At 40.3% G+C, this 24,768-nt stretch overlaps 1 protein-coding gene across 4 annotated transcripts in view; it reads left to right on the forward strand.

The window, feature by feature from the left end:
* The first annotated feature begins 4,212 nt into the window (after nt 1-4,212).
* Nucleotides 4,213-24,768, forward strand: part of LOC122418498 (transcription factor SOX-2-like) — a 117,266-nt gene continuing 96,710 nt past the window's right edge. Inside the window, exons 1-2 of one of the 4 annotated variants that reach the window (XM_043432742.1) lie at nt 4,216-6,750; nt 7,159-8,625. In XM_043432742.1, the coding sequence (XP_043288677.1) occupies nt 5,303-6,750; nt 7,159-7,273 (1,563 nt within the window). In that variant the 5' untranslated portion in view covers nt 4,216-5,302 and the 3' untranslated portion in view covers nt 7,274-8,625. Of the gene's footprint in view, nt 6,751-7,158; nt 8,626-24,768 lie in introns of those variants that run through there. The other 3 variants (XM_043432740.1, XM_043432743.1, XR_006262521.1) reach the window with 3 other exon arrangements.

A 24,768-nucleotide genomic window follows, 5' to 3' on the forward strand; every position in this document is an offset into this window, starting at 1 on the left:
TTTAGAAGCGATTCTAGATTTAACGCAAGCTGGCGCCGAATGATGCAATAGGAATATGCATTTGACGATTTTTAATAAAATAGTAATGAAAATCGTTGTTGAAAAACGTTGAGTGAGATTATGCCGCTAACGTTAATTTAGCAATTGATTTTTTTTTCATTAGTCACAGTGAAAATAGGAAGGTAAATTTTTTATATTTCTATACCTGTCATGTGGAATTCAACCGAACTCGAACGCGGAATTCTTTTTCATGTATACATACGATAGCTAGAATAAAATAAATTGTATGAGCGCGGAATTGAAAATTTTTAACTCGCATTGAGATAAAACGCACAGTGATAAACGCACTAGATTTCGTGTATGTATTTATGATTTATATAAAATCTAAAATAATACACGCGATATCCGTAATATTCGAGTATATATAAGAGTGCCGGACTGTTTGCTCGAGTTATTCTCGTTTTTTGTGAATTCATCGAACATGTAATAGAGGTACCATAATGATTGCTTGTTGTTAATTCTATTTGTATATACTACATAATCGGGTTCTCATTTATTTTCGTAAATATATGAGGTTATATTCAGCGTTCAGTTGTCTCGAATTAAGTGAAATGAAATCAGCTAATATTATTGGTATATAAAATGGTAGTGCGATAACGTCGACGTAAGAACGTTAGGTAATTGGAAAAGGGTGTATTTTCGTACGAAAAGCGAACAATCTTTAATATAATTTCGTTGGTTACGCACGATTGGTATACGGAAATTATGGCGTTTCGTTTAATTTAGGTAGAGTCCAAATCGGTCTTTAGGAGAAGGAAAAAGTCTGGTATCCCCGAAAAGGGTTATACAGAATTAATTGGAACTTGGGGCTGATGAGTTGTAGCGAAAACAGATCGCGAAACGATGAAGTATTTTAGTCAAGTACTACGAATATTTGTCTTAATTATTATTAATTAGCCACTTGGTCGGTTTCCTGTGCTCCATTTGGGTTTGTTTGGTAGTTGCGCAATCGTCGTGCGAAAATGGATCATTCTATTCGAGATTCGCATAATATCGCATCAAAATTTGTTTCTCCGCTTCATTGAGGCAAAAATAAAAAATTGACTCTGTACTCGCGGGTCTCGTGTGGGTCGCGCGAATATCTGACAACGAGATTATTAAAAAAAAAAAAAAAAAAAAAAAAAAAAAATCTGTTAGACGTCAAAGTACGACATTGTTGAATATATCGGAAATAATAATGACGCATCGGAATTAGCAATGCTATTGGGATTCGAACAAAGAGAATTCCTCCGGTGCATTTAAATCTAGTACAATTGTGTGTACACCGTCGCGGCCCTAAAAGTACGAACGTATAGTGTAGGACCTGTTGCCCGTGCCGAGATACTATAATGGAAGAATACGTCATAGATAATCATAGCACCGGTCGTTGTGTATAGGAACACAGAGGGTATTGGGTATGGTATAGGACTATCGTGCGCCAGGGTACCTACAACGTACACCCATCGTCCTTCTCACTCTCCCATTCACTCTTTTTCGTCTATATACATGCGCGCACCAAGAGCATACACACGCAAACCAAGAGAGATCTGTATGAATGTATACACACTTATGTATGAATGATGAATTGAGAGAGAAGGGAATATAAAGTCTGGCTGTATATAATGCTAGAGTCCCACCGTAGGAAAATAAAAAGGGCACCCCGCGCGCCTTCAATTTCGACGAACAAAACGAGAGAGTCGAATTGTCATTGTGCGTGTATCGGTTGTTACGTGGCAGCACGCGTCTTTCCATAACCACCCCCGAATTTAAAACACTCGTTATTTGAACCGCAGCCTCGTTTTTTCCAAACGTTTTTTTTTTTTTTATTTACCACTGGACGAAGAACCCTTGAATAAATTAAGCTCGCGCTTTATGATAATTATTGCGGATGAAAAGTAACGAAGAAATTAGTTTTCTCCATTTTCTAGTTTATTCCGAGAGGCTTTTTTTTTTTTATTTTAAGCTCTAAGAAAACTGTTTTCAGAGAGAAATTTTGAGCACGAGCGCAGAGCCGTGTCCCGTTTCCCGGCCCCTCGCAAACCGATGTATTACTATACATCAGTAAAAGGCTTATATTTTAGATACCAGAAAGAGAATAGTCAACTTGAAAAACGCAGCATCTGATATAAAAACGGTGTATATACCGGCGTGAATCGCTGCATTACCCCGTCGATCATTGTCCTCGTTATTATGACGGTGATCGAAGTCAATCGGTGGTCTATAGAAGAGGCTCGTATACAAAGGCACGTTTGCGGATATATATTCGATTCGGTGATTCTGCCTCGTACCACCCTCGAACGCATTTCATTCCTCGCTATACTCGCATCCCTTATGGTGTGTGCTATATACGTGTATATACAAGGGATGAATATATTCGCACAATGGAAGGTCCTTATATTCTTATTTCCCTCTCTCTCTCTCTCTCCTGCTCACATTTTTCCTCGTATATATGTATTTTTTCGCCTTTCTACGTTTTCTACGTGTGTGCCCTTTTCACACACGCACGCACACAGACACATTTGCACGCGAGCGTGCAACGATTCCCTTCCAAAAAGGCGTTTCGGCTTCATAAAGGCATTATCCGGACGTCCTTGTTACGCCACGAGATCGATATACATTTCAAGGGTACGCGCATATCGATGCGCGGCACACTAAAAGTATAACAAAGAATTGAATCTCTCTGCTCGCCTCTCACGCCAAGTATGAATGCCTGCACTGACATAATGCTCGCGATGCGTCGATATGCCATTGAGATTATTTACACGCCATTTGGAGGATTTTCCGTCCGCGTACGCCAAGAGAGCTCAAAAGAACTAAATATATATCCGTCGATATTGAATTGCTCTTTATATAGATGTATATATAATTTAACAGTATTAAGAAGCCGTAGACTCGCACACTCACCGCTGTCTCTCTCCGCGGGCACGCGCCGGAGAGTTTGAGATTCTCGTGAATCTTTTGAGTATACGCGCGGACTATCGCGCGCATCGAAGCTTCCTTCTTATTTCGCGGAATATATAATTCCTTTTTTGCCCGGGGCTTCGTATCGCGCTCGTTTTCCGAGCTTTTCATCTCTGTAATTTCCTGTGTGCTCCTATTATGGGAACCGGGTATCCCTGATAAGTATACGTAATACGACGAAATCGATTGACCCGGATTATTGCGCGGTGCGGAGTTGAAATAAAAATGTCAATTTTGGAGTTCACGATGTCCCGGATATGGGATTCCGGCGCGAGACCGTTGGAAAATCTTCGAGTTTGTCACGGCGGTGCTCCCGTCGAGACGGAAGATTACACTATTTTCGGGAGTATACTTTTTTACTCGTTATCTTTAGGAGCGAGGTTCATTAAGCTGACAGGGAAGGATTGAGGAAAATTAGGGAAACGCTTTCGCGAGGTGCGAGATTCTTCTCTTATGAGCCGAAAGCGTTTGAATCTCGTATGTAGCGGTGTGGACCACGCGTAAAAACATTGGTAGTTTGGCAAGCGCGTATTACGCGCCGGTAGTAGTCGAGGTTCTCTCGGGTCGCGAGGCGCGAATCCCTTCCTCCCTACACTCCTCTTTCTCGATCGTCCACCCTTCCTATATACAGCTCACTCGCTCGTAGGTTCGTTCGCACGAGAGAAAGAGCGAGGTAGAGAAGGATCAGTGACGCGAGAGGTCGCCTCGGTGACGTCACCGAACGAAGCCCCGCCCCCCTCTGATCCATCGGGGCTTTCCATTGGTCGTAAGAAATGATGGCAGGTTCGCTCGCCAATCGATCGTCGCGTTTGCCTTCGGTTGTTCTCGGCAATTTTCGCTGGGACAGAATCTCCTCCGAGGCTCGTATACGTTCGTTGGGAGAGCGGGGAGCGCTCCGTCAAACGATTGGGCCGAGTGGTGGGGTGTCCGGTGGAGGGATAACGACGTCGTGGAGTGGCGCGATCCGAGCCACGACGAAGCAACGACCGCGAGAGGGAGGAACGGTAGACGCTGAGCGGAGCACCGAAGAGTGGTGGCAGAAAAGGGGGGGGGGGGGGGGGCTGGAAACTGTGCGACCGCCTCGGCAGGAAGTGAGCCCCGTTGAGGGTACTTCCCCCTCTTTTGGCCATGCTCCTTCCTTCTCTCTCGCTCAGACGGCCGGGCTCTCTTTCTCTCTCTCTCTCCGTCGGCTAACGAAGAGTCGGGAGACCCGAAAGCGAAACCCACAAATGCTCAGACGGTTCCGTTCTTCTGAAGAGAGTGGAGGTACCTTAACACGGCTCGCTCGCTCGACAAAAAGAAAAAACGTGCGCGTGCCCGTTATTCACTGATGGTCATCCCAGTTACATCGACACGATTCTCGGGAGAAAGGAAATTCTTATTGTTTATCCTGTTCGGTGGTTTGAAACAAGCGACAAAAGTGAACCCATTGTTAATCGTGTTAATAATAAATAATCATACCAATATATAAATACATTCATTTGTGAATAGCTATGTATATACCAGTGAATCGTCGATAACACGAAACATTACCGATTATTAGAACGAGTAAACACTGCGTAGGTTGTGATTTTCCTTGTGTGTTGTTTCGCGTACGCGCTCAACGATATCGGTTGGTAGCTTATTTTGTACTGTGGATATAAACTTTCGATAGCCTTTCGTTAACGAATAAGAAGAAAAAAAAAAAAAAAAAAAAGAAACAGTACCAGGATCTGCGCGACTTTTATTGTGTTTTCGTAAATGTAACGGCGTGTCGTTCGAGACATTTGAGAATCGATTGATCGAACGCCGGTTATACTCGAGTTTAATTACGGGTGTCCGTCGCGACGTGACGCGTGAATCAAAAGGTTGCATCGACGAAACTGTGCAGTCTTGAAACTAGCAGTGGCCGCGCGGTTAGAAAAGCCGAGATAATATCAAGTGTGATCAGTGCATCCAGTTTTGGAGCGGAGCTAGTGACGTATATAAGCTTATTCCGTTTTTAATTGTACTCGAGTCGGATGAAGAAGCGATCAGAGGGACAATCAACGGTCGATGAAAAATAAATCGGTTGTGATGTTTGCGAGCGAAACATCCCGTACGAGCGTAATCTTAATTATCGGGTGAGTCGCGAGATCCGGCTTTCGTCGCAAGGGCTAAAAGAAAGCAGGTATAGCCGTGTGCGTGTATGTGCGTGCGTGCGCGGCATTGAGACACGGTGGTTCGGCCTTGAGCGACTCGATAACCGATAACGTCCGTTATTTTCCCTGGCGACGAGTTCATACAAAAGGGCGGCAAGCTGTTCGGGCACAGGGAGGAGGATATGCTAACGATGGATACGGAGTTGAAAGGCAGCAGCATGCACGGCCAAATGCCTCCACATCCTCATCAAGGTGTAGCACCGATGGGCCATCACGCGGGTGTATCGCCTTACGGGCCACTTGGCTCGATAGTACATAGTCCGGCTCTTTCCGGAAGTCCTCCGAGCTCCGGAGGTCTCGGTGGTCTCAGCCTGCAGCACCATCATCAGGCGGCCGCCCAACAGCATCATTACGCCTCGATGCAGGTTGCCCAACAACAGCAACAGCAGCAACAACATCAAACGATGCACGCATTGGCCTCGCAGCAACAGGCTGCCGCGGCTGCCCAGCATCATTCTCATCAGCAGCAACAGCAACAACAGCATTCCCAGCAGCAACAGCAGCAGCAGCAGCAGCAGGCCCAACAACAACAGGCGCAGCAACAACAGCATCAGCCACCAAACAACAACAATAATACGAGTAAGAACAACAACATCGATCGGGTGAAGAGGCCGATGAACGCTTTCATGGTGTGGTCGAGAGGTCAACGTCGTAAGATGGCCCAGGAGAATCCAAAGATGCACAATTCCGAGATATCGAAGAGACTCGGAGCGGAGTGGAAGCTGCTCAGCGAAACGGAGAAACGTCCGTTCATCGATGAGGCCAAAAGGCTGCGAGCGGTCCACATGAAGGAACATCCCGATTACAAGTACCGGCCACGAAGGAAGACAAAGACTCTTTTGAAGAAGGACAAATTCCCGTTGGGCGGTGGTGTTACCGGAGTCGGTGGCATGCTAGGAGTCGATCAACGCCAAGTCAGCTCCGCCGGTGGACCCCAACAGTCTCAACTGCCCCGGGACGTTTATCAAATGCCGAATGGATACATGCCGAACGGTTACATGATGCACGACCCGACGGCCGCGGCTTATCAACAACACGCTTACGGCGGACACATGGGTGCCGCTGCGGCTGCAGTCGCCGCTGCCGGATATCCTCGCTACGACATGGGCCACCATATGGGGGGAGGCAGTCCAAGTCCCATAAACAGCTACATGAACGGTTACGGTGGTTACGGGGCGACAACGATACCCGGAGGTTCACCCTCGCCTTATCATCAGGCCCAACCCGGCTCTCAAATGTCCAGTCATAGCCCAAGCGGTAGCAGCGTCAAATCCGAACCTACGAGTCCGGCGAGCGGCGGTTTGCACACGCCGACACCCAGCGGCGGTTCCTCCGGTGGAAGTGGCGGTGGCGGCGTTAATTCCGCCGGACCTGTATCCAATATCAAAAGGGAATACATGGGACAACACAGCCAACAACCACAGGGTGATCTCAGACAAATGATCTCGATGTACCTGCCCCAGGGAGGTGAACAGGGCGTCGTACAGCACGGTGCTGGTGTTTACTCACCAGGACCATCCCCCGATTCGTTGGCTCAACATCATTCTGCCATTCCACAACTCGCCCACATGTAAGCATCACTTACATTTGTATCTCGTAACCCGTTTTGTCCGATACCCATACCGAATATCGTTCTTCGGTATATGCTGCTCTCTCTCTCCCCCTCTTCCATACTTGATCGTTTGCTCTTATCTCCTGTGAAATTCCTTTTTTTTACTTCTTGGGGGTTTTTTTTTTTTTTTTGGCGAGTGTCATTGTGGTTATCGTACTGTGTGTGTGACATTTGTGGAAAAGCCGACCATCTCGGCGAAAAACTCGTGTCCCATTACTGTGACTCGGAGATCAATTTGTTACGAGAATAATTCTCGTTTGATATCGCTACTATTACTATTACTATTATTTAATATTCATTACGATTATGATAATAATTATTCCATTCGAATGTAATACTGATCCGTGACTATGATCCTGTATACAGGGCCTATCGGACATCGTTTCCTTCATATTATTGTGATCGAGCAACCGCCCCGTACACCCAAGCACGAACTAATGGCGGATATGAATGGAAAATTCAAAGCGAGACAAAAATATAACGATTGAGATATAAACAAAATGAACGATGTTTCTAATGCGCTGTCGCGGAAACGGACCAACTATTTTTTATTTTATTTCATATTATTATCATTTTGTACAATTTTAGTAACATTCGAACGACTGTCAACCAAGACCCGCTCAATTGCGATGGAAATACGACCATTCATTTCATTTTCGCGACGTGCATTCGAACGTAATTGCTCGCTTATTTTAAGTTTTGTATGTATATGTATATAAAAACAATCCATAAAACTTGAAAAAAGAAAAAAAAAGAAGAAGAGAGAAACGCAGACACTCGCACAAACACACACGTATTTATATACTCATGGAATGATGTACCGTTCGTACGGAGGAAAAAAAAGCACAACGTTGGTGTACGTGTGCGCGTGCGCGCGCGCGCGCGAGATATCTCAATTAAAAAATAGTAGTGAATGCGAGAAAAAAAATGGTACGAGAACGACCCACCGATAGGACACGCGCCCACGCAAATGTGGGCAAACATGTACGAGAATATGGACGATGAAGATGAGCAAACAAAAGCGAAGCGACACGTACACTAACGCCAAACAGAAAATTATCCTTCCCTCCCACGATCCTTCGTTAAGTATTATTTAATCATATTCTAAGCAAAATTCGCCCAACAATGAGTGAGAGAGAGCGTGAGATGTACAGAAAGAAAGAAAGAAAGAAAGAAAGAAAGAAAGAAAGAAAGAAAGAAAGAGGAAAGGAGAGAGCGAGAGTGGGTGAGCAATGAGAATAGGATAAATCGAAGGAAGTTTTATGACTAAAAAAGAAAAATCTTTTCTTTGTATTAATTAATCCGAAATAATGCGCTCTGTACAAATATGGTTAATGAACAAACCACGAGATGTTTTTTTCTTTGTTTTTCGTTTTAAATCTTTAAATTTAAAAACGCGATGCTCCTCTTCCCGATGTGTAAATATAACAAATATATGTTTAGCTCGCTCGCGTTACGACTCGAGGTCGTGGATCATGTTCGAATATATATGAAAAACAAAAAATATATACACATATATATCATATGAATATGTATATATAATATGATATATTATATATACAATATTATATATATATATATATTAAAGAATCAATTAATTGCATTCGATTTGTTGATCTTTTTCGTCTTGCCAACCGCACCAAATTTACCATACACACAAATAATCCTCAATCATTCCATCCTTCACAATGTAAAAACTTTGATTAAACAATGAAAAAAAAACACACACACACACACACAAGGTATCGCCGTTTCGTACAATAAAGTACGTGTACCACATATCGGAGATAAAGAAAATCAGGTAATTATCAAATAAAAATTAATTTCACTTTACTTGAATGACGTATATACCTACGGAATTCCAATCTGGCACGATTCAAAACACAATATCATACTTTTCTCATTAATTTTCGTCTATTACTGTCTATCTTATTTTTCTTCTTTATCATACGTTTCGGTGTGGTATCATTTAATATACGATAATATATTTTTTTATAAACATAATATATTACTCAATCGAATGGGAAATTTAATAATAAAATATAAAGAGAACGCCGCTGCGTGTGGGGTCTCTCCCCTCCATTCAAAAACTCGAGAGTAAAACTCGAATCTCTCAACTACAGGCGCAAAATTCTCGCGGCCCATTAAATTTCGTGCCAATAAATATTCTATCGTTCCGGGGCATAAGCGTTGGCGTTTGTTCATCCAGATATTTATATATCTCCGAAAGTACCTAGATTCGTGTATATACGTATATTATATACATACAGCGAGTCATTTTGGTTTAAAAGGCTTATTCCCTCTTTGTCACTCTCGCTGCCCCCACCCCTCTTCTCCTTGCCCCGCGATCCTCTCGCGTTGAAAGTACGCGGCGCGTGTACCACGAGCTCTCTCGTCGTGTCCCGGTGAGAAGAATGCAAATTCCCCTGGACGAGAGACTCGCTCACAGAGTGCCACCGACACGTTTGCCACCTTCCTCCTGTACGTGCCTTTACGTGACTTACATACATACGCACATACACTAAATTTATATTTATGGAACGATTGCTCCGGATTTCGAGGAAATTTTTTAAAATCTTATTATATTGCTTAAAATTATTTTAGAGGCGCTCTCAAATCGTAATTGATTTGCATCTATTTATTCCTCGATGCGATTTAAATAATTATTGAAATATATACATTTTGACAAAAGCAAAATATATTATAATTCTTTCAAACGTTCGGCACGAATCTTTTATCTTTTCCTTAGCCTTCGTTTCTTTTTGGAATAATGTGAAAAAATATATTCATGATGCTATCGATCCAAATTGAGAGGTAAACTGATGGAAAGAGAAACTCTTTTTCAAGGATATACAACGATTCTTTATTTTCTCTACGTTCTTAGTCCGTGGTAATGCATACATTTGTAGCAGTTCAATTTACCTGACAATCGTTCTACTTTTAACGAAGGCTAAAATATTTTTCGATCAACAGCTCGGAAATAAATTTAAAATGTAGCAATTTCGGTATGAATTTTTTGGCCATACGGGTGCATAATTTATATTGCGGTATACAATTGCACCGATTCCAAAAAAAAATTGATCAATAATATATATAAGAACAAAATTGAATTAATTTCGAAGCTGCAATTCTTTTCGGACGCGCTCTTTGTTCCTCGTTCTAGCTAAACTTTTTTTCGTCGGACTTTCGAATATTATTTCGTGATATTTACACAAGAGTCTGAACGACGCAACCACAGGGAACTCATGAAATTCGTTCTCCTCTCGAAACACGAGAGAGAGAGAGAGAGAGCGAGCGAGAGATTGAGAGAAATGAGAAAAAAGAGGGAGAGAGCGAAGGCTTTAAACTCTTTGCTGTGTTATTCAGACATTACGCTTCTCTCGGACCGATCCCCGTACATCTTACGGTCGTCCATCATAACCCTTCTCCCCTCTCTTGCACTGAAACGTATTCTTCGGATCTCTTCCCAACTACGACTCTCAACCACTTCTTGCTAAACTGTACACTTGTTATCGTTCCCCTTGGTTTCGCGTATTACCGACGCGTGAGCAAGAACTGAAAAAAAAAAAAAAAACAATTCAACGGCATTTCTCTTAAATGATTCCTCTCATCGGATCGCGCTAATTATTCATCGAGCGCGCGCTAATTAACCCAGAATCGCGATAAAAATGGGTCGCTCTGGTGGTGCAATCGAGGCTAAACTTTGAAGAAATATTTCGACAGGACCTGCTCGAACCGACGAGACTTTAATACCGTACAGCAGACAAACTATTGAAACAATTTCGTATACTTTGCTCAATCCAAAAAAATTCATATTTATTTTATCTATCCAACTCCAACGACTTGTCCTATCCATTTTATTTTACTTCGACGTTATATTGTCGAGTAATCCAATTATATGTTAACGCTTCTCTTTCTCGCAGCTGAGAAACAGAGCAGTCGCTTGAAACCCCCGTTTGGGATTGAACGTTTCATCAAATATTCGTTGAAGTATCAAGCAAGTACAATATGGTAATCTTCAATATTTACTGTCGAAGCGTCGTTGATAAAAAAATTTTCCGTTAGAATTTTTCTATCAACCCGAATACCTATATTAGATTTTTGGTTTTTTTTTTCATCAACGATCAACGATCAGTGTTCAAAGTATTTCGAAAATGCAAACGTAATTTTACTGAAATTGCGCTTCGATTGATCGGGTCTCAGAAACCCGATGCGTGACCAAGAAAAAATCTGATTTGTGAACAGTGCAATCGGCTTGGCCAAACTTTCTTGATTTATCTGTCCGAAAGCACAAAGTGAAAAGGATGCCCGATTAATTCAAGTTACGTAAAATTCTTCACGAATTAGGTCATTTGAATGAAAAGCACCGGCCAAAATATTAATAAGCTAGTCGATCGAAGAGCCTGAAACATAGAACCAAAAAGCGACCATGGAAAATCGTTCGAAAACGGTATTGAGTAGTATCCGAATAAAAATATATGAACATCGAAAATTCATTTTAATTTCCGGTCTGCAAAAGATGATTCAGAGCCGAATATCTTATCAATGTTGATCAAAGTTTCATCCAACCCGGAAGACTTCAAAAGCCCAGTATTTTTTCCTCATCTTAGGGCACCTGTAATTAGGGGCAACGGAGAATGGAACCCAAGTCGTGCTGTTGACTTACCTGAAAAAAATGAATCGACTTAAATATCTTTCGCATAAAAAAATGGATACAATATGTGAAATTGACTCGTGCTCGATTGAACTTTATTCGAAGTATGCTCGCATTGAGAGAAAAAAGCTCTCCTCTTTTCTTTTTCTCTTTAAACTTCCGTGCCGGTCTTTGGAATAAAAAAGTGCTGCGACAAATTAACAATCGTTCAGTGGACTACGCACCCGACTTTTTTTGCCTTATCTCTCAATCCTTTATTCCCCTTTACGTGCAATTGTACAAGGAAAACAAAGATTTCAGTATCGGTAAAGTTTTCTAGAAGCACTAAACATATTTCAAGTTTGAACCTTTATAATCGGCAGAACCATTTTTTTCATGAAAAATCAAACTGCACAATAACACTTTTTATTATTAAAAAATACGTTTCGTTTTCAGCGATGCTTTCGCTATACTTCTTTTTATATATTTTTTTTGAGCAAACGATTGCTGCCCGCGGTAGAATGTCATCGTCTACGATGATTCCAAAGTGGTAATGCAGTTTTTTTTTTCAAGTGTATCGACACACTGAAATTTCTTTTTTACGCAGAAGTTTAAATTTCTTCTGCAACGAACAAACTGATTTAACAGAATTGACTTGTTTTTTTTGTTTTTCAAGTTGTTACTTTGGCATGGGAAGTAGTCAAATTTCAGTGGTGATCTTCTATCATCTTAAGCTGCCATAACAGTGAGTAATGTTAGGATAAAAGAAAAATATATCAATTCGTCGCTGCGAATTGCTGGTCATTTTTAGGGCGCAGTTTGGTGCGGTTCCGTATAGAAAAACTCATTCGTTTTCGTTTCGATAATCCTCCGTTCGAAGGGTTCAATCAAAGAGAATATTCGTTTTATTCGACAATTAGTCGACAATTGCGGTATTCCGACGGCGACGACTTGAAGTTGGAGGAAAGGAGTCACCGAATCTGTTTGAAAATTTTCTTTGAACTGCCGTGTTTCTATAATATTGGCTCGAAATACAAAATACAATTTGAACAAACGATGCAAATTTGGTTAATCATTTGACTGGGAGATTTCATTTGTATATACAGTAGTCGAGACAATTTGGCACGTTGAGAGGGAAATGAATTGGTGAAATTTTTGGTGATTCGATGGGACAACGAATGTCGAGATAGCCTGAGGATATTATGGTGGTTCGAGCCTTGACCAAAGAGGGATAATATTCACGTCCAATTAGCAAGAACTCGCATCGAGCACGAGATGCGGCTCGCTCTTGGTATCGCGGAAGTCAAGCGCGAACTTTGCGTATATGACTGCTCGAGCATCGAAAAAGCCTGAGGCAGCTAAACGAACTGGAAGCAGCTATGTACGTAAATATACGAATAAATGTGTACCTGCTGTGTATTTGGACGGTTGAGGGAAACTTGGAACTCGAGGTGTACTCGAAACTTCTCATAAAACTGGGTGTTTGCGGTTGAAAACTTTTCATCGCGTACATTTGGCAAGCCCCAAAAGTCGGAGAGGATGGGATCGGAGGCTCGTGAATTATAGGCCTCCCGCGCGATCTATGGGAACTTGAAATTTTTCAAGACCTCAAACCTGCGGGATACGAAAATTATTTTGTGGCGAAATAAGAGGGCTGAGCGTGTTTTTCGTGCGCTAAGAAGAAAGAGGGAAAGTCGAAAAGTTAAACTGTATACGTACATCGAGTGGAAAGAGATCAATTCTGGTCGACCTCACGTCGAGATTCGAGGAAAGTTGCTCCCGTTTTACCGCATCCTTTTTTCCCAGAGCCGTGCCCCTTTCCCTTTTTCCGTATTCAAACGCGCATCTTTTCCCGGGGAGTTGTGCACTTTTCGATCTATTTCGGACTCGGAGCAAAACGTTTTCTCGCTTTCCCCTCTGTATGCCCAGCACTATGCGATTTCTCACTTTGTCATGTTTACGAAACTTACTCATCCGGTGGTCCGATTGTATTTCTTCTTGTGGCTTTCTTTGTCTCAATAATATATTTAGGCTGGCAATAAAATTTAAGATGCAAAGTCGTAAATTCGCACGAACTCGCCGTCGATTTTCTCCAATTCCCATGTTACGCTTGTGCGCGGATGTGTTATTTCGTCTTTGGCACATACGTAAGCCCCGCGCATGTCGTTGCACAAACGTCGTAACTTCCTGCCACCGTGTTTTGCGGTCACGAAGAAGTATCAGAAATAAAAAGGGGCAGGGAATAAATGAAGAAAAATACGCCCTTTCCCATCACGCATCCCACTGCCAGATATCCGGTCGAAGTATTTCGTTGATTTTACCTCCGCATCCGCATCGCATCCATCCGCACATGCACTACCAACGTATGCTCCCAACTTTTTCAATCCTTCTCTCCTACCATCTCGATCTTTATATTTTAAACATATTTTCATTTTTTCTTCTTCATTTCTCCGACAAATTAGTCCCCGAGATTAATTAAACGTCAAAAGGCGCATTACCTCCGGTCACCTGCTCCGCGGCTACGCATACTCGGCGAACTTTTCTTCTCCTCATCACCGAGTCGCGTATATTATTGGCCTGCTGCCTGGTGCGACGCACTCGTTGACCAGTTTCGAATATGCGGGTGGTATTCAACATGTCGAATAACTGAATTGTAGAACGGTCGATATTTCGAAATTTTTAAACTTGTGACATAAGTTTGGAGAAAAATAAGTAATTCGAAATTCTTATTCCCGATATCGACTATTCAGCAGATTGCGTGTTTAATCAAAAATTCCTTCTTCGAATTCGTATTTATCCGGAAATATATATTTCAATAGTTTTCATTTCGAATGCAATATTTTAACAGACCATCCGAATGTCAAAAATTCATATTTTCGAATTCAAAATGGAGAATAATTTTTTTACAGACAGACCAGAATGTAGAGTGGCAAAAAATCGAAAGTGAATTTTTCGAGCCTATAAAAATTAGATATGCAGAATAGCGATAGCTCGAAAAGGCGAAAGTCAAAATGGCGATGTTTGAAATTGGAGATTTTTTGGTGTTTCAGTATTTCAACCTCGGTAATATTTGGTCAGTAAAATTGTGAATTTTCACAGTATCGCTGACAGTAGTAATTTATGAATCGAAAGAGTGATAGTCGAATTTTCGAAAAATCGATATTTTAGTAATCGCGTCCTATGGGCGATTGTTACATTCTATTTTCGATGTAAACGTCCTCCGAACCTTGCAGTTTCTGCTTTATTTATTTTCGGCATTCAAAGCTCTAGTCGTGTATCTAACCGTCTCCATCCCAACATTTGATCCCCACCCGAATATGCGCGGATACATTTATTCTTGTATACCGAATACATAAGACGTTCTTGGTTTGATCGTCGCATTTTTGTAGACTCAATTACCTATTTTCTGATAAACAATTTTCAATTATAATTAAATAATAACTCGTAAATCGAGTTGGAAAAAATTCAAACAAAAGATATTGGACAAATTCGTAGATTTTTTCATTTCAATAACAAAAATATAATAATAATTAAAAAAAAAAAATTATAAATTTCTACTTCAGGATTATATTTCGCTCGGAATAGTGTTTCATTATTCTTGCACGAAGCTGCAATATCTGAGAGACTGATGAGTCGCGAATAATTCATTCACAGATGACCTTCTTTATTCACGAGTCTTTTTATACGTGAAGTATTTGCTGTCATTGAAAAATCAAATATCAGAATCTAACGCAATTGTATTCTTAAAGTTTACGGTTCAAAAATGAATTTCAACGTATAGCGAATAAGCGAAAATGGTGCACATGCACTCGTAGTTTGTTTATTCACATAATTTGAATAAAAGCGCCACATACAACTTGGCAACACTTTGCCATTTCGTGATCTCAGTTTTATACCCTTTTGCATTCTAGCTCTTGTTTATGAGCGTATATATATTTTAACCTCTACGAGAAAGTCGTTTGAGCTGTGTGCCGCACCCCACACTACAGAGCCTATATCACGCCAATCAGTTAACCCGGCGTGCGACTCGACGCTAATGCGTTCTTAATGGGACACAAACTCTCCTCCCCCTCTCGCTCGCCCTTTGGCTTTTAAACTCGGCGTATTTCTCGCTGGAGTAGAAAAACGGAGGAAAAAATTCAATTTCCGATTAAACCAAATGGCGGATTTTCCATATCAGTACCGCGAAAAAAAATCCCTTCGCTTCGAGTACTAGTGAATTTAGTTATAAACGTATAACCATTAATTAATTTTTTCTTTTACGACATCGCAATATTTTGCAATTCTTGTTAAATAGAATAATTAATTCATCGAGAAACGCACCGTTGTTTCGCCTCTATTCGGCACATTTTCTAGCCTCACTGCGTCTCTAATGCTCGATTCGCATGCCCGAGACTCTGCTCACAACTTCCGCGTGTCCCTCCCCTTCGACCTCGATTAATTTAACGCGATCTTAATCGCACGATTTGTCTTAATGTCGATTGGCCGACCCCTTTATTACGTCTTCCCTTTGCGTGATTAACTCACCTACTCGAACGATTATAACCCCTCGGTTAACCATCCTTCATCGCGCATATATTCAATCAAGAAAACATTTTCCGCTTAAAAAAAAAAAAAAAAACAAACGTTTCGAAATATCCTAAAAATCATGAGATTTTTGGAACACGATGAAATTCTCGAAATTAATGCTGAACAAAAATATTTAAACTACATACAAGTCATAATTATATTTCAAATGATTCTAATCAAAAGAAGAAATTATTCTTAAAAAGATTTCATATTCTTTATAACTTGTGAATAATGAAGGAAGATAAAATATTTGGCATCGATTGTTCGTTGTTGAACTCGATAAACTGTGTTTTGCCAAGTCATATGCGCTGCAGTTGTTGAGCAGATTCTCTTTACCTGCTGACACAAGTAGGTTATTTCACATTCGTAAAATAAATTCATACAAAAAATCAGACAGATCAGACATAGGTTTGATGGGAATTTGAATGAACCTGGAAAATTCCAAGAATGTATTTTGGAAGTCCTAACTTGAAAAATTACTCACAATCAAATCGTTGGGTTTACGTCAGTTTTAGAAAAGTTCAATGTAGGGGAATGGTAAACAGCTATAATTCACATTACTGACAGTCCTACACTGAGAAAGGTTGAAATACTTGAAAAATGTTAAATTTAACTAAAATATTTAGTTCCACCATACGCACGACAAAATATTTGTTTAATTTCACAAAATATGAAGGGTTATGTGACGATATTTGGGTTACCGTAACGTCATATTATGTTGCTACGAAAATAATTTTATATTGAATCCCCATATAAATGTTCAACGAGAAAAATATTTGGTTTTACTCGATTAGTTAATTCACATAAACAAAAATTTAGTATTTGGGATAAATGAACTATTCCTTATTTATCGCATAAGCGGATGTTAGTTAGATAAAGCAACAAAAATATCGACCAAAGACATTTAGTTGTTGCAACGATTTTTTTTTCTCAGTATGCTCCCGTCAATTCAATTCAAAGGTTAAATAAGGGCACAGTGATTTATTCGCATCTTTCCAAGGCGTCGAAAAATCGGTCATAAAGTGAAAAAGTTTTTTTCCCATGTGAATGAACACGTTTCTCGCTTTATCGGCCGAAGATTGATGATGCCAAATGACTTAATATTTTATATATGATAGATATAAGAAACAAGTGGAATACACGCGCTGAAAGGTGCTCTAGAAAATTCCATAACATCGAAGAGGAGCATCAATTCTTGAAAATTACGACTGTAAATGAATTTGAAATTTACGAAGACGCGCACGTGAATCAATAACTCAATACGTGCAAATAGATTTCGATGTTAACTAAGCGTGCGAGTAAATCCTCATTTTTCTAGTCATCCGTAAAGGAATGGGTGGGCCTATTTCTGTTTTTCGCCTCGTACCGCGGGGCTGACCAAATATATTTGATGCGATTATACAAGTGTTCCCGTGTCAGGCTTATCTCTTGACTCGCGCCAGTATCGCGCGCAGTGCGCAATAAAACTCAACTTCGTTTGCATTCATGAACGAATTCCTTGTACGAAAACCTTTCGAATCAATTTTTCCTTATCGATTCTTCTTCGAATATCGTTTAAGAATTTGTCTGATGAGTTTATCGATGGGAATCGCTCCGAAAAACTATTCCCCTGCTAATCTCCAACTGAATAAAACAGTCGATCCAAAAAAAAAAGCTTTTTTTTCCAAGCTCACAATTTCTCAAATCTTCTTTGAAAATGTAATAAATTATTATTATTTATTGCCATTTTCGAATTAACTGTCGGAATCAGACACGTTTTTGATTCTTCCGTCGCGCGCGAAACAATTGCAAGATCACGCAGCATAGAGTGTCCATCGACAAAAACATTTTAACCAGTTATTCTTCGCAACCCAAGCTTTGGCCAAAGTCAAAAATGCTTGAAATTCCGTTTGTTCTGCTATTTCTGTTTGAATATTGTCAGAGAAAGTGCATCGATTACCTTGATATAAACCTGTTCCGCCAATTGCGTTGAATAAAAAAAAAAAAAAAACTAATATCTATTTAGTAGCGATGAATAAAAATGAGGAGGAAAAAACAGAAGAGTACGAAAGCTATTAAAACTGAGAAATTGACACTCGTCCATTTGTGATAAATTGTAGTACACGTCCTATTAAATTCACGAGACAAGTGTCGGAGGTCATGAAGGAGCGCGAGGCAGGTCGGATGCCGGTACCTATACTGAATGAGAAACAAAAGAAGCATAAAGCGTCGACAGTTTCGTTAACAATTTCTAACGAATGGAAAAAACGACTCTTGTTCGTGTGTTTTTTTCGTGTTCGAGTGCTCGAGGTATATTCATAGAAATGATAAATACACGGTAATTAAGCGCGCAACATTGAGAAAAAAAATGGCAGCGCTCCCTTGCCCCTTTGGCGCGTCTGCACTCGACGCGATAATAAACACACTTTATATGTGCGTGTGCACTTTTGCTACACCGTCGAAACCAAAAGAAACGCGCTCAAAGCTCTTGAGCTTTGCTTGAAAAGAGTGAAAAAAAAGGAGAAAAGTGTACACACACGCGTGCCCAATTCGCTCCTCGCTGCATACGAGGCGCTATTACGGGCGTGGAACAACGACCCAAAACAATGCATGAAAAAAACCACACACGACTACGATAATAATATATACGTATATGTACTCCGGTGAAAGAGAGATTCGCAAAGGCGAGTTGAAGCGAGACAACTTTCGTTCTCGCGCCCTGAACCTCGCGAAACTCTTGCGAGCCTTTCTCACAATATATCATCATCCCTCTCCATTAACAAAATCGTCAGTCAACCCCCCTTCCCCGATCTTCTTCAGCAGCCTGCAATGAACTCGACTGACTTTTACGCAGTGACGATTCTTCGATCTTCGACTCCTTTTTCTACCTACTTTCACCCTCTGACTTTTCTCTCTTACCACCTCTCAAAGACACTGCTCGTTTTTTTTTGTTTCACCTAATTACGTAATAATTATGCAATTATCAGACGAGATTTGAGACGCGAGCTCCCCGATGGACCTCTGTTTGTTTGCTCATCTCGGAAATTATACCAATTGCTCGTTAGCGTCGGATTAACCTTTGGGAATGTGCACTGATGTACGCACGTGTGATAAATCGTCTATGCCACTCTATAATATAATAGACTCTGTTATATCCACACGGATGACTGCTTGTGTTCGTATGTTACGTAATATTCTCGTCAAGTGGACCACCTGCCGCACATCACTTAATTCGCATCTTGTATTCCCTATATACGTATGACTTTTCATATAGAAAAACAAAGTAACCAAAGATCGATTTTCGCGAAAACTTTTTTTCTAGAGTTTCGTCGCTTTCCGAATATTACCATGTGTTATAAAAGAATTTCCAAAAAACTAATAATAGAATAACAAAAAATGTATTTTTCATCCTTTGTAACGAGAGTTTGTTGATACCCCGAATGGAGTATCGTTATCGTGTTTTCAACATTACACCCACAATATGGATTAACTAAATTTTCACTCGATTAAAAACGGGGGAAAACAACAAAAACAGTAGATCAAATAAACGAAAAATCGAGTATATCGGCGTATGCATACTGATAAAAAAAAGCTCACAGAGAAAAATTTCCATCGACCGAAGGTCCATTCAGACGAAATTTGACAAATAATCAAGTTAACTCAACAACAAAAACAATGCGATCCACCATATTTTCGTCCCAATAAATAGGGCGTTCAGGTTCAACGACTTCTTTTTTGAGTGTATAGTGAAAAAGCTAATGGTTCCTAAAACTCATCTTTTGAACTCATCCTTAATGAAATCTTAATAAAAATCGGTGGACATCGGGAATACACAAGTAAAATAGAACAGTATAGCGGAGTGCGGGAACGCATTATAAAATATAATTGCACAATTTTTGCACCGATTTGTAATTATACTTGTATAGATAGCAAGTGTCGCGAATAGTGTATAGTAATTGCAATAGTAGAAAGGAGGATGCGATGCGGAGCTTATACCAGCAGCACTCTCGTCGACCATGCAGACGAGATGCCATTTTGACACCCCCAATGCAATTGGCCTCCGTACGGCGATATCGCGGTGATTCAGCCGTGTGCATATGACACGTACCTACATTGCATTATCGCCGACGCTATATAACGCGAGGGTAACTGTAACGCATTGGGCGCGAGGGCGTATCGCGCGAGCGTTGCGCACTCTAGCTTCATTTATTCTCTCGGCGTGTACAACATTGATGAATTGAGGTGTCATACAGACTCGAGTCTCCATATGCTCTTTGTCAAACAACACACAAATTTATATTCGAAACATACATACGTATGTGTACGACGATTATTGATAAGTACGTATACGTTTCGCGTGTTTCGCGGGGACGATGCACCGAGAGTTTCGATGCATTTGAATTGGTTTTTTTTTTTTTTCACCGTATCACCGGCTTACGACGCGATTTTGTTTAATTGATCAAATGGCTTGCTCCAAGAATTTTATTTCTATCCGCATATATTTGGCTCGGCGATTGGATATTCTATTAAAATTGTCCGCAGCTCTCAAACGTGCAGAAAATATTTTAATTCCATAAGGATCTTCATTCCATAAGGATTTAAATTTTAGAATATTTTTTTCGAAATAGTTCAAGGACACAGGTCTGATCTTTGTAATTGAAAATTTTAATTTTTATAGTGTCGTTGGCGATATAATTTTTTTCAGTTTGCACGAATTACTGTGCTATGAAATACTTATGTACCGGTAATTATGCTTCTTAGCCCTTATTAGTGTGCACACCTTCACAGCGAGACATTTCGTGCACATGGGGTCACTTTGAGCTCAGGTCATTTTTGACATCGAATATCTCGGTAACTATGCGCTTTTCGGAATAAAGGGTTTAGTCACTTTTTGCAGTGAATTGATCCAACTTTAAGGCTGCAAAGTCGGATTTCTAAAAAAATCTTTTTTCATTGTTCGAAAACGTGCTCAAAGTTGATAGTGCGCGCGTAAAAAACACTTTTTCGGTTAAATCAATCGTGAAAAATTAAATTTTGAGTTTCGAAAAAAATCCTTACAGAGTTTTACAGAGCAAGAATCCATGCTTTAAGGGAAAAATAGTCCACTTTGAACCGTTCCAAAAAGTGTATTTATTTTGGAGAGGGGATAACAATTTCTTAAGGAGGTTCCTCCACGAGACAGTTAAATTAGGAAATCATTTAAATTTGGCATACGTATTGTTTAACATATGAACAACACCTCTACAAAATTTTAACAAGTTTCACCATCCCGAACCCGAGATATATGTAATTGAAGTTGACTCAATTAACACGTAACATATGGACCATGCATAGGCAAACAGCACATTATTAATTCTACTGCTAGTACTAAAATTAGGAAGTTTATAAAAAACGAGGAGGAGCCAGAGCAGGATATCACAGATATTGTGAAAAAAAATCAAGGTGATCGACCATCTAGTTTGACAGATATATAGTCTCGAGAAGTACGAAGGTTTAGGCTGCATAGGATATATTTTGCAAGCGAACAAGCAAATGTCGTCTGTATGGGCAATCTTTTCTGTGTGTTGAAGCGTAGCCCGGATAGTTCCGTCAAAAAATTTATTCGCGACGTCAGATCAAAAATACCTTTAGAATAAATTTTACGAAAGCAAATGATATTTGTACTATATCTGCTGGCACCGAGTACGTATATATAGGGTCATTACAAAGTTATTGATTACGATCCGAACGAATTATCAACCCTTTTAATATGCAAACGGTACATAACTTTTGATTGGGGTTGTCGTAGGGGATCGACCTTAATATTGGGAGTTTGACTTATGCGATGCTCATCTGTAAATGCTATTCATGTGAGAAAAAAATTTTGGGGTCAATCTGATCCCAGATGCACACTAAGGGTTAAAGCCGTTTACACGAATATTCAACACCGGTAAACGTAAATCAGAACAGTGTTATGGGTAAAATAATTTTGGGCTCTATATTTTGACTTCGAAGTTATATAATATAATCGATCATCCTTCATTCAATTTTCGACGATGCGATTGTCCCCATATATTGTATACGCATATAGAAGATTCTCTACCGCATATATGGATAGAAAATAATTTAGCTTCGAGACTCGAAAAGAGAGCAGAGCGTTGGACAATTATTTTTATAATTGTCCATCGCGAGAGCCGCTGGTGCGTGGGTGTGTGTGTGTGTCTCTCTTTCTCTTTTTCGTAGCATATATATCTGCTTTTATTTGTAGAAAACCGTGGCTCAGAATAATGTCCTACCTTCTCATCGTGGACTATTTACGAAATACATGCATGCGCGAATTTCGTTGTAAGAGAGGCTGGAGACAGCGAAAAAAAAGGAGAGAAAAAAAAGGTATAATCTCGCGTAAGGAGTTCCGAGTCCGGAAGAGCTGCAGCAGCGTCGGTATATATACGCGCGATGACGAGAGATGAAAAAGAAAAGAAGAAAAAAAAATACAAGTCTGCCTTGAGGGAAAGTCGTCCCGCGTACTAATTACTTAAAACTCGCAATTAAGTACACACCCCTCGAGGGATAAAAAAGATGATGAAAAAAAAAGAGTAAAAAACGAAGTAGAGTAAAATCCGCTGTAATAAGGGCGAGAGCAACTTTCCGGAAGCGCATTTCGCACTTCCCTCTCTGTTTCTTCGTCCCTCTTATATATACCTATTTTTCTTTCTCGCTCATTCTGGTGACAAAATTTCTCGCTGTAGATCGTTCTTCAAGGCGAGACGCCGTGCGCGCATCACTCCTCGCAAATTAATTGAGGCGTATCCACCCGCACCCTTGCCTCATAGTGTCGCACGACGACTTGGAGCTTCTTCTTACTCTCGTTCGCTCTTCGCGACTCTCTATACACAGATATACCAGCATATCCATATACATAATAATATATAGTATACGTACACATGAATTTCGGTTGTACGGTGTGCTGCTGCTGCTGCTGCTGCTGCACGTCTCGTTGCTTGCGAGTGTCTCGGCTCACTTACACACTTGGTTGAACACTCACATTTCCCTCGCGTTCATGCATCTCAGAATTTACAGTTTCTTCATCCGAGTCTCTGTAGTACATACAGAACAGAGACACGCACAATAATAATAATCATCATCATCGTCGCAACCGCGTCATCACAATCTGTATGGATGTGATTTTTTTGAGAAATTCTCATAGTATACAGAAAATCTTGATCTCATTCTTGGTAATTTCTTTATTATAACACACCGCGCGGCGAGACTCTGCTCGTCATCGTGCATCAATATTTATTTATTTATCATTACGAATTTCGGAGCCTTAAACTCTCCAGTCGAGGTATCTCTGCTTTGATGAACATATCGATCAACCGAAGCCGCGTTATCAACAAAAGTTATCAAACTATTGTTTCAATCGGATTTATATATAATGCGACTGCGTAAAGTACAAAAATTCTGAAGACTCGTTGAAAAAACTTGGAAAATTTGAAGTTATTGACTCCGCCTCGTATACACGGGATGAAAAATCTGAATTCGTATCGAACCTTCAAACAAATATTCGTTTCAAACAGCGTTTTCTACGTTTTTGTCAACTCGCTTAGAGAAAATGATTTCGTCCGTTGCGAGTATCATATATGCAAAAAGAGTTCGCGATTCTCGTTCGCTAATGAGGTTGATCAAAAGTTGGTCGAATTCTTCGGGGATCTGCTTCGCGGGGACCATGCGAAAACATCATGCATACAGTCGCTCGTTACCTCGATACCCTATTATTAGGCAATAACGATAAAGTTATTTTTTGACGAGTGGATTAACAGGCTCTCATAAGAATTTCCTTATGTCTTATAACGATTTCCCAAATGAAAAACGTCTCGCCGCGACGGTGTTTCGCCGATATATAGAATTCGGTAGACAAGTTTATGTTGCGGAGGCTTTTTCGGCTTCGGTCTAAATATAGATGGGACCGGTAATGATTCATAAGAATATGTATATATACATATTCTCTTTTCGATTCTTTTGCTTCGTTTTGGGCCCAGGTACGCGCACGGTGTGGCGCGCGAGCTATACGCACCGGGCCCACAGGTATTTGTATTTAATAACCAGCTCTACTACCTGTGAGCCTGACACGATGACGCGAAGGCCCCCCCGGCAAAGCCGCAGCGGGCGGAATATTTTAAATCGAATATTCAATACCGCAATATCTATATATTAATACGCCTCGTGTGGATGCGTATATAAATATTGAATTTTTCTCATAATATGTGGGTCGCTGAAGTTTTCGGAAGCCGAAGACGCGAGTGTAACAATTATAATTAATAAATAGATATTATCGATGATAAATAATTGATGATTTTTCGTTTTGCTCATTTCGTGGAATTCGTGTTTGAAAATTGTAGCGTTGTGAAAATGCGGCGTCGATTCGCGCTTTGACGATATTTTATTTTCCAATCGTTTTAATCGCGGGTTAAAAGCATGACAAAAACACATGGGTGCCTTGTGGCGCCACAAATCATCAACAAAAATCTAATTTACGAGCCCACGAGCGACCCGGCTTAGCTAGCCAACGGTAGAAAAAAAAATAAAAGAAGGAGGAAAAGAGCGAAGGTGAGATAATTCTTCGTCCCCTGAAATATTTAATAATAATAATAATAATAATAATAATAATAATAATAATAAACGCTTCAATGTTAATGCTATGCACGAGGATGAGCCGGGAGAAATATGTGATCATTAGATATTCTTTGAACAGAAAAATAACTGTGACGCTTTTTTCTTTTACTCTCGTCTTCACGCTCCTTTCGTGAAACAAAGTA

This window comes from Venturia canescens, chromosome 11 (genome assembly GCF_019457755.1).
Source record: "Venturia canescens isolate UGA chromosome 11, ASM1945775v1, whole genome shotgun sequence".
NCBI classification, from domain to species: Eukaryota; Metazoa; Arthropoda; class Insecta; order Hymenoptera; family Ichneumonidae; genus Venturia; species Venturia canescens.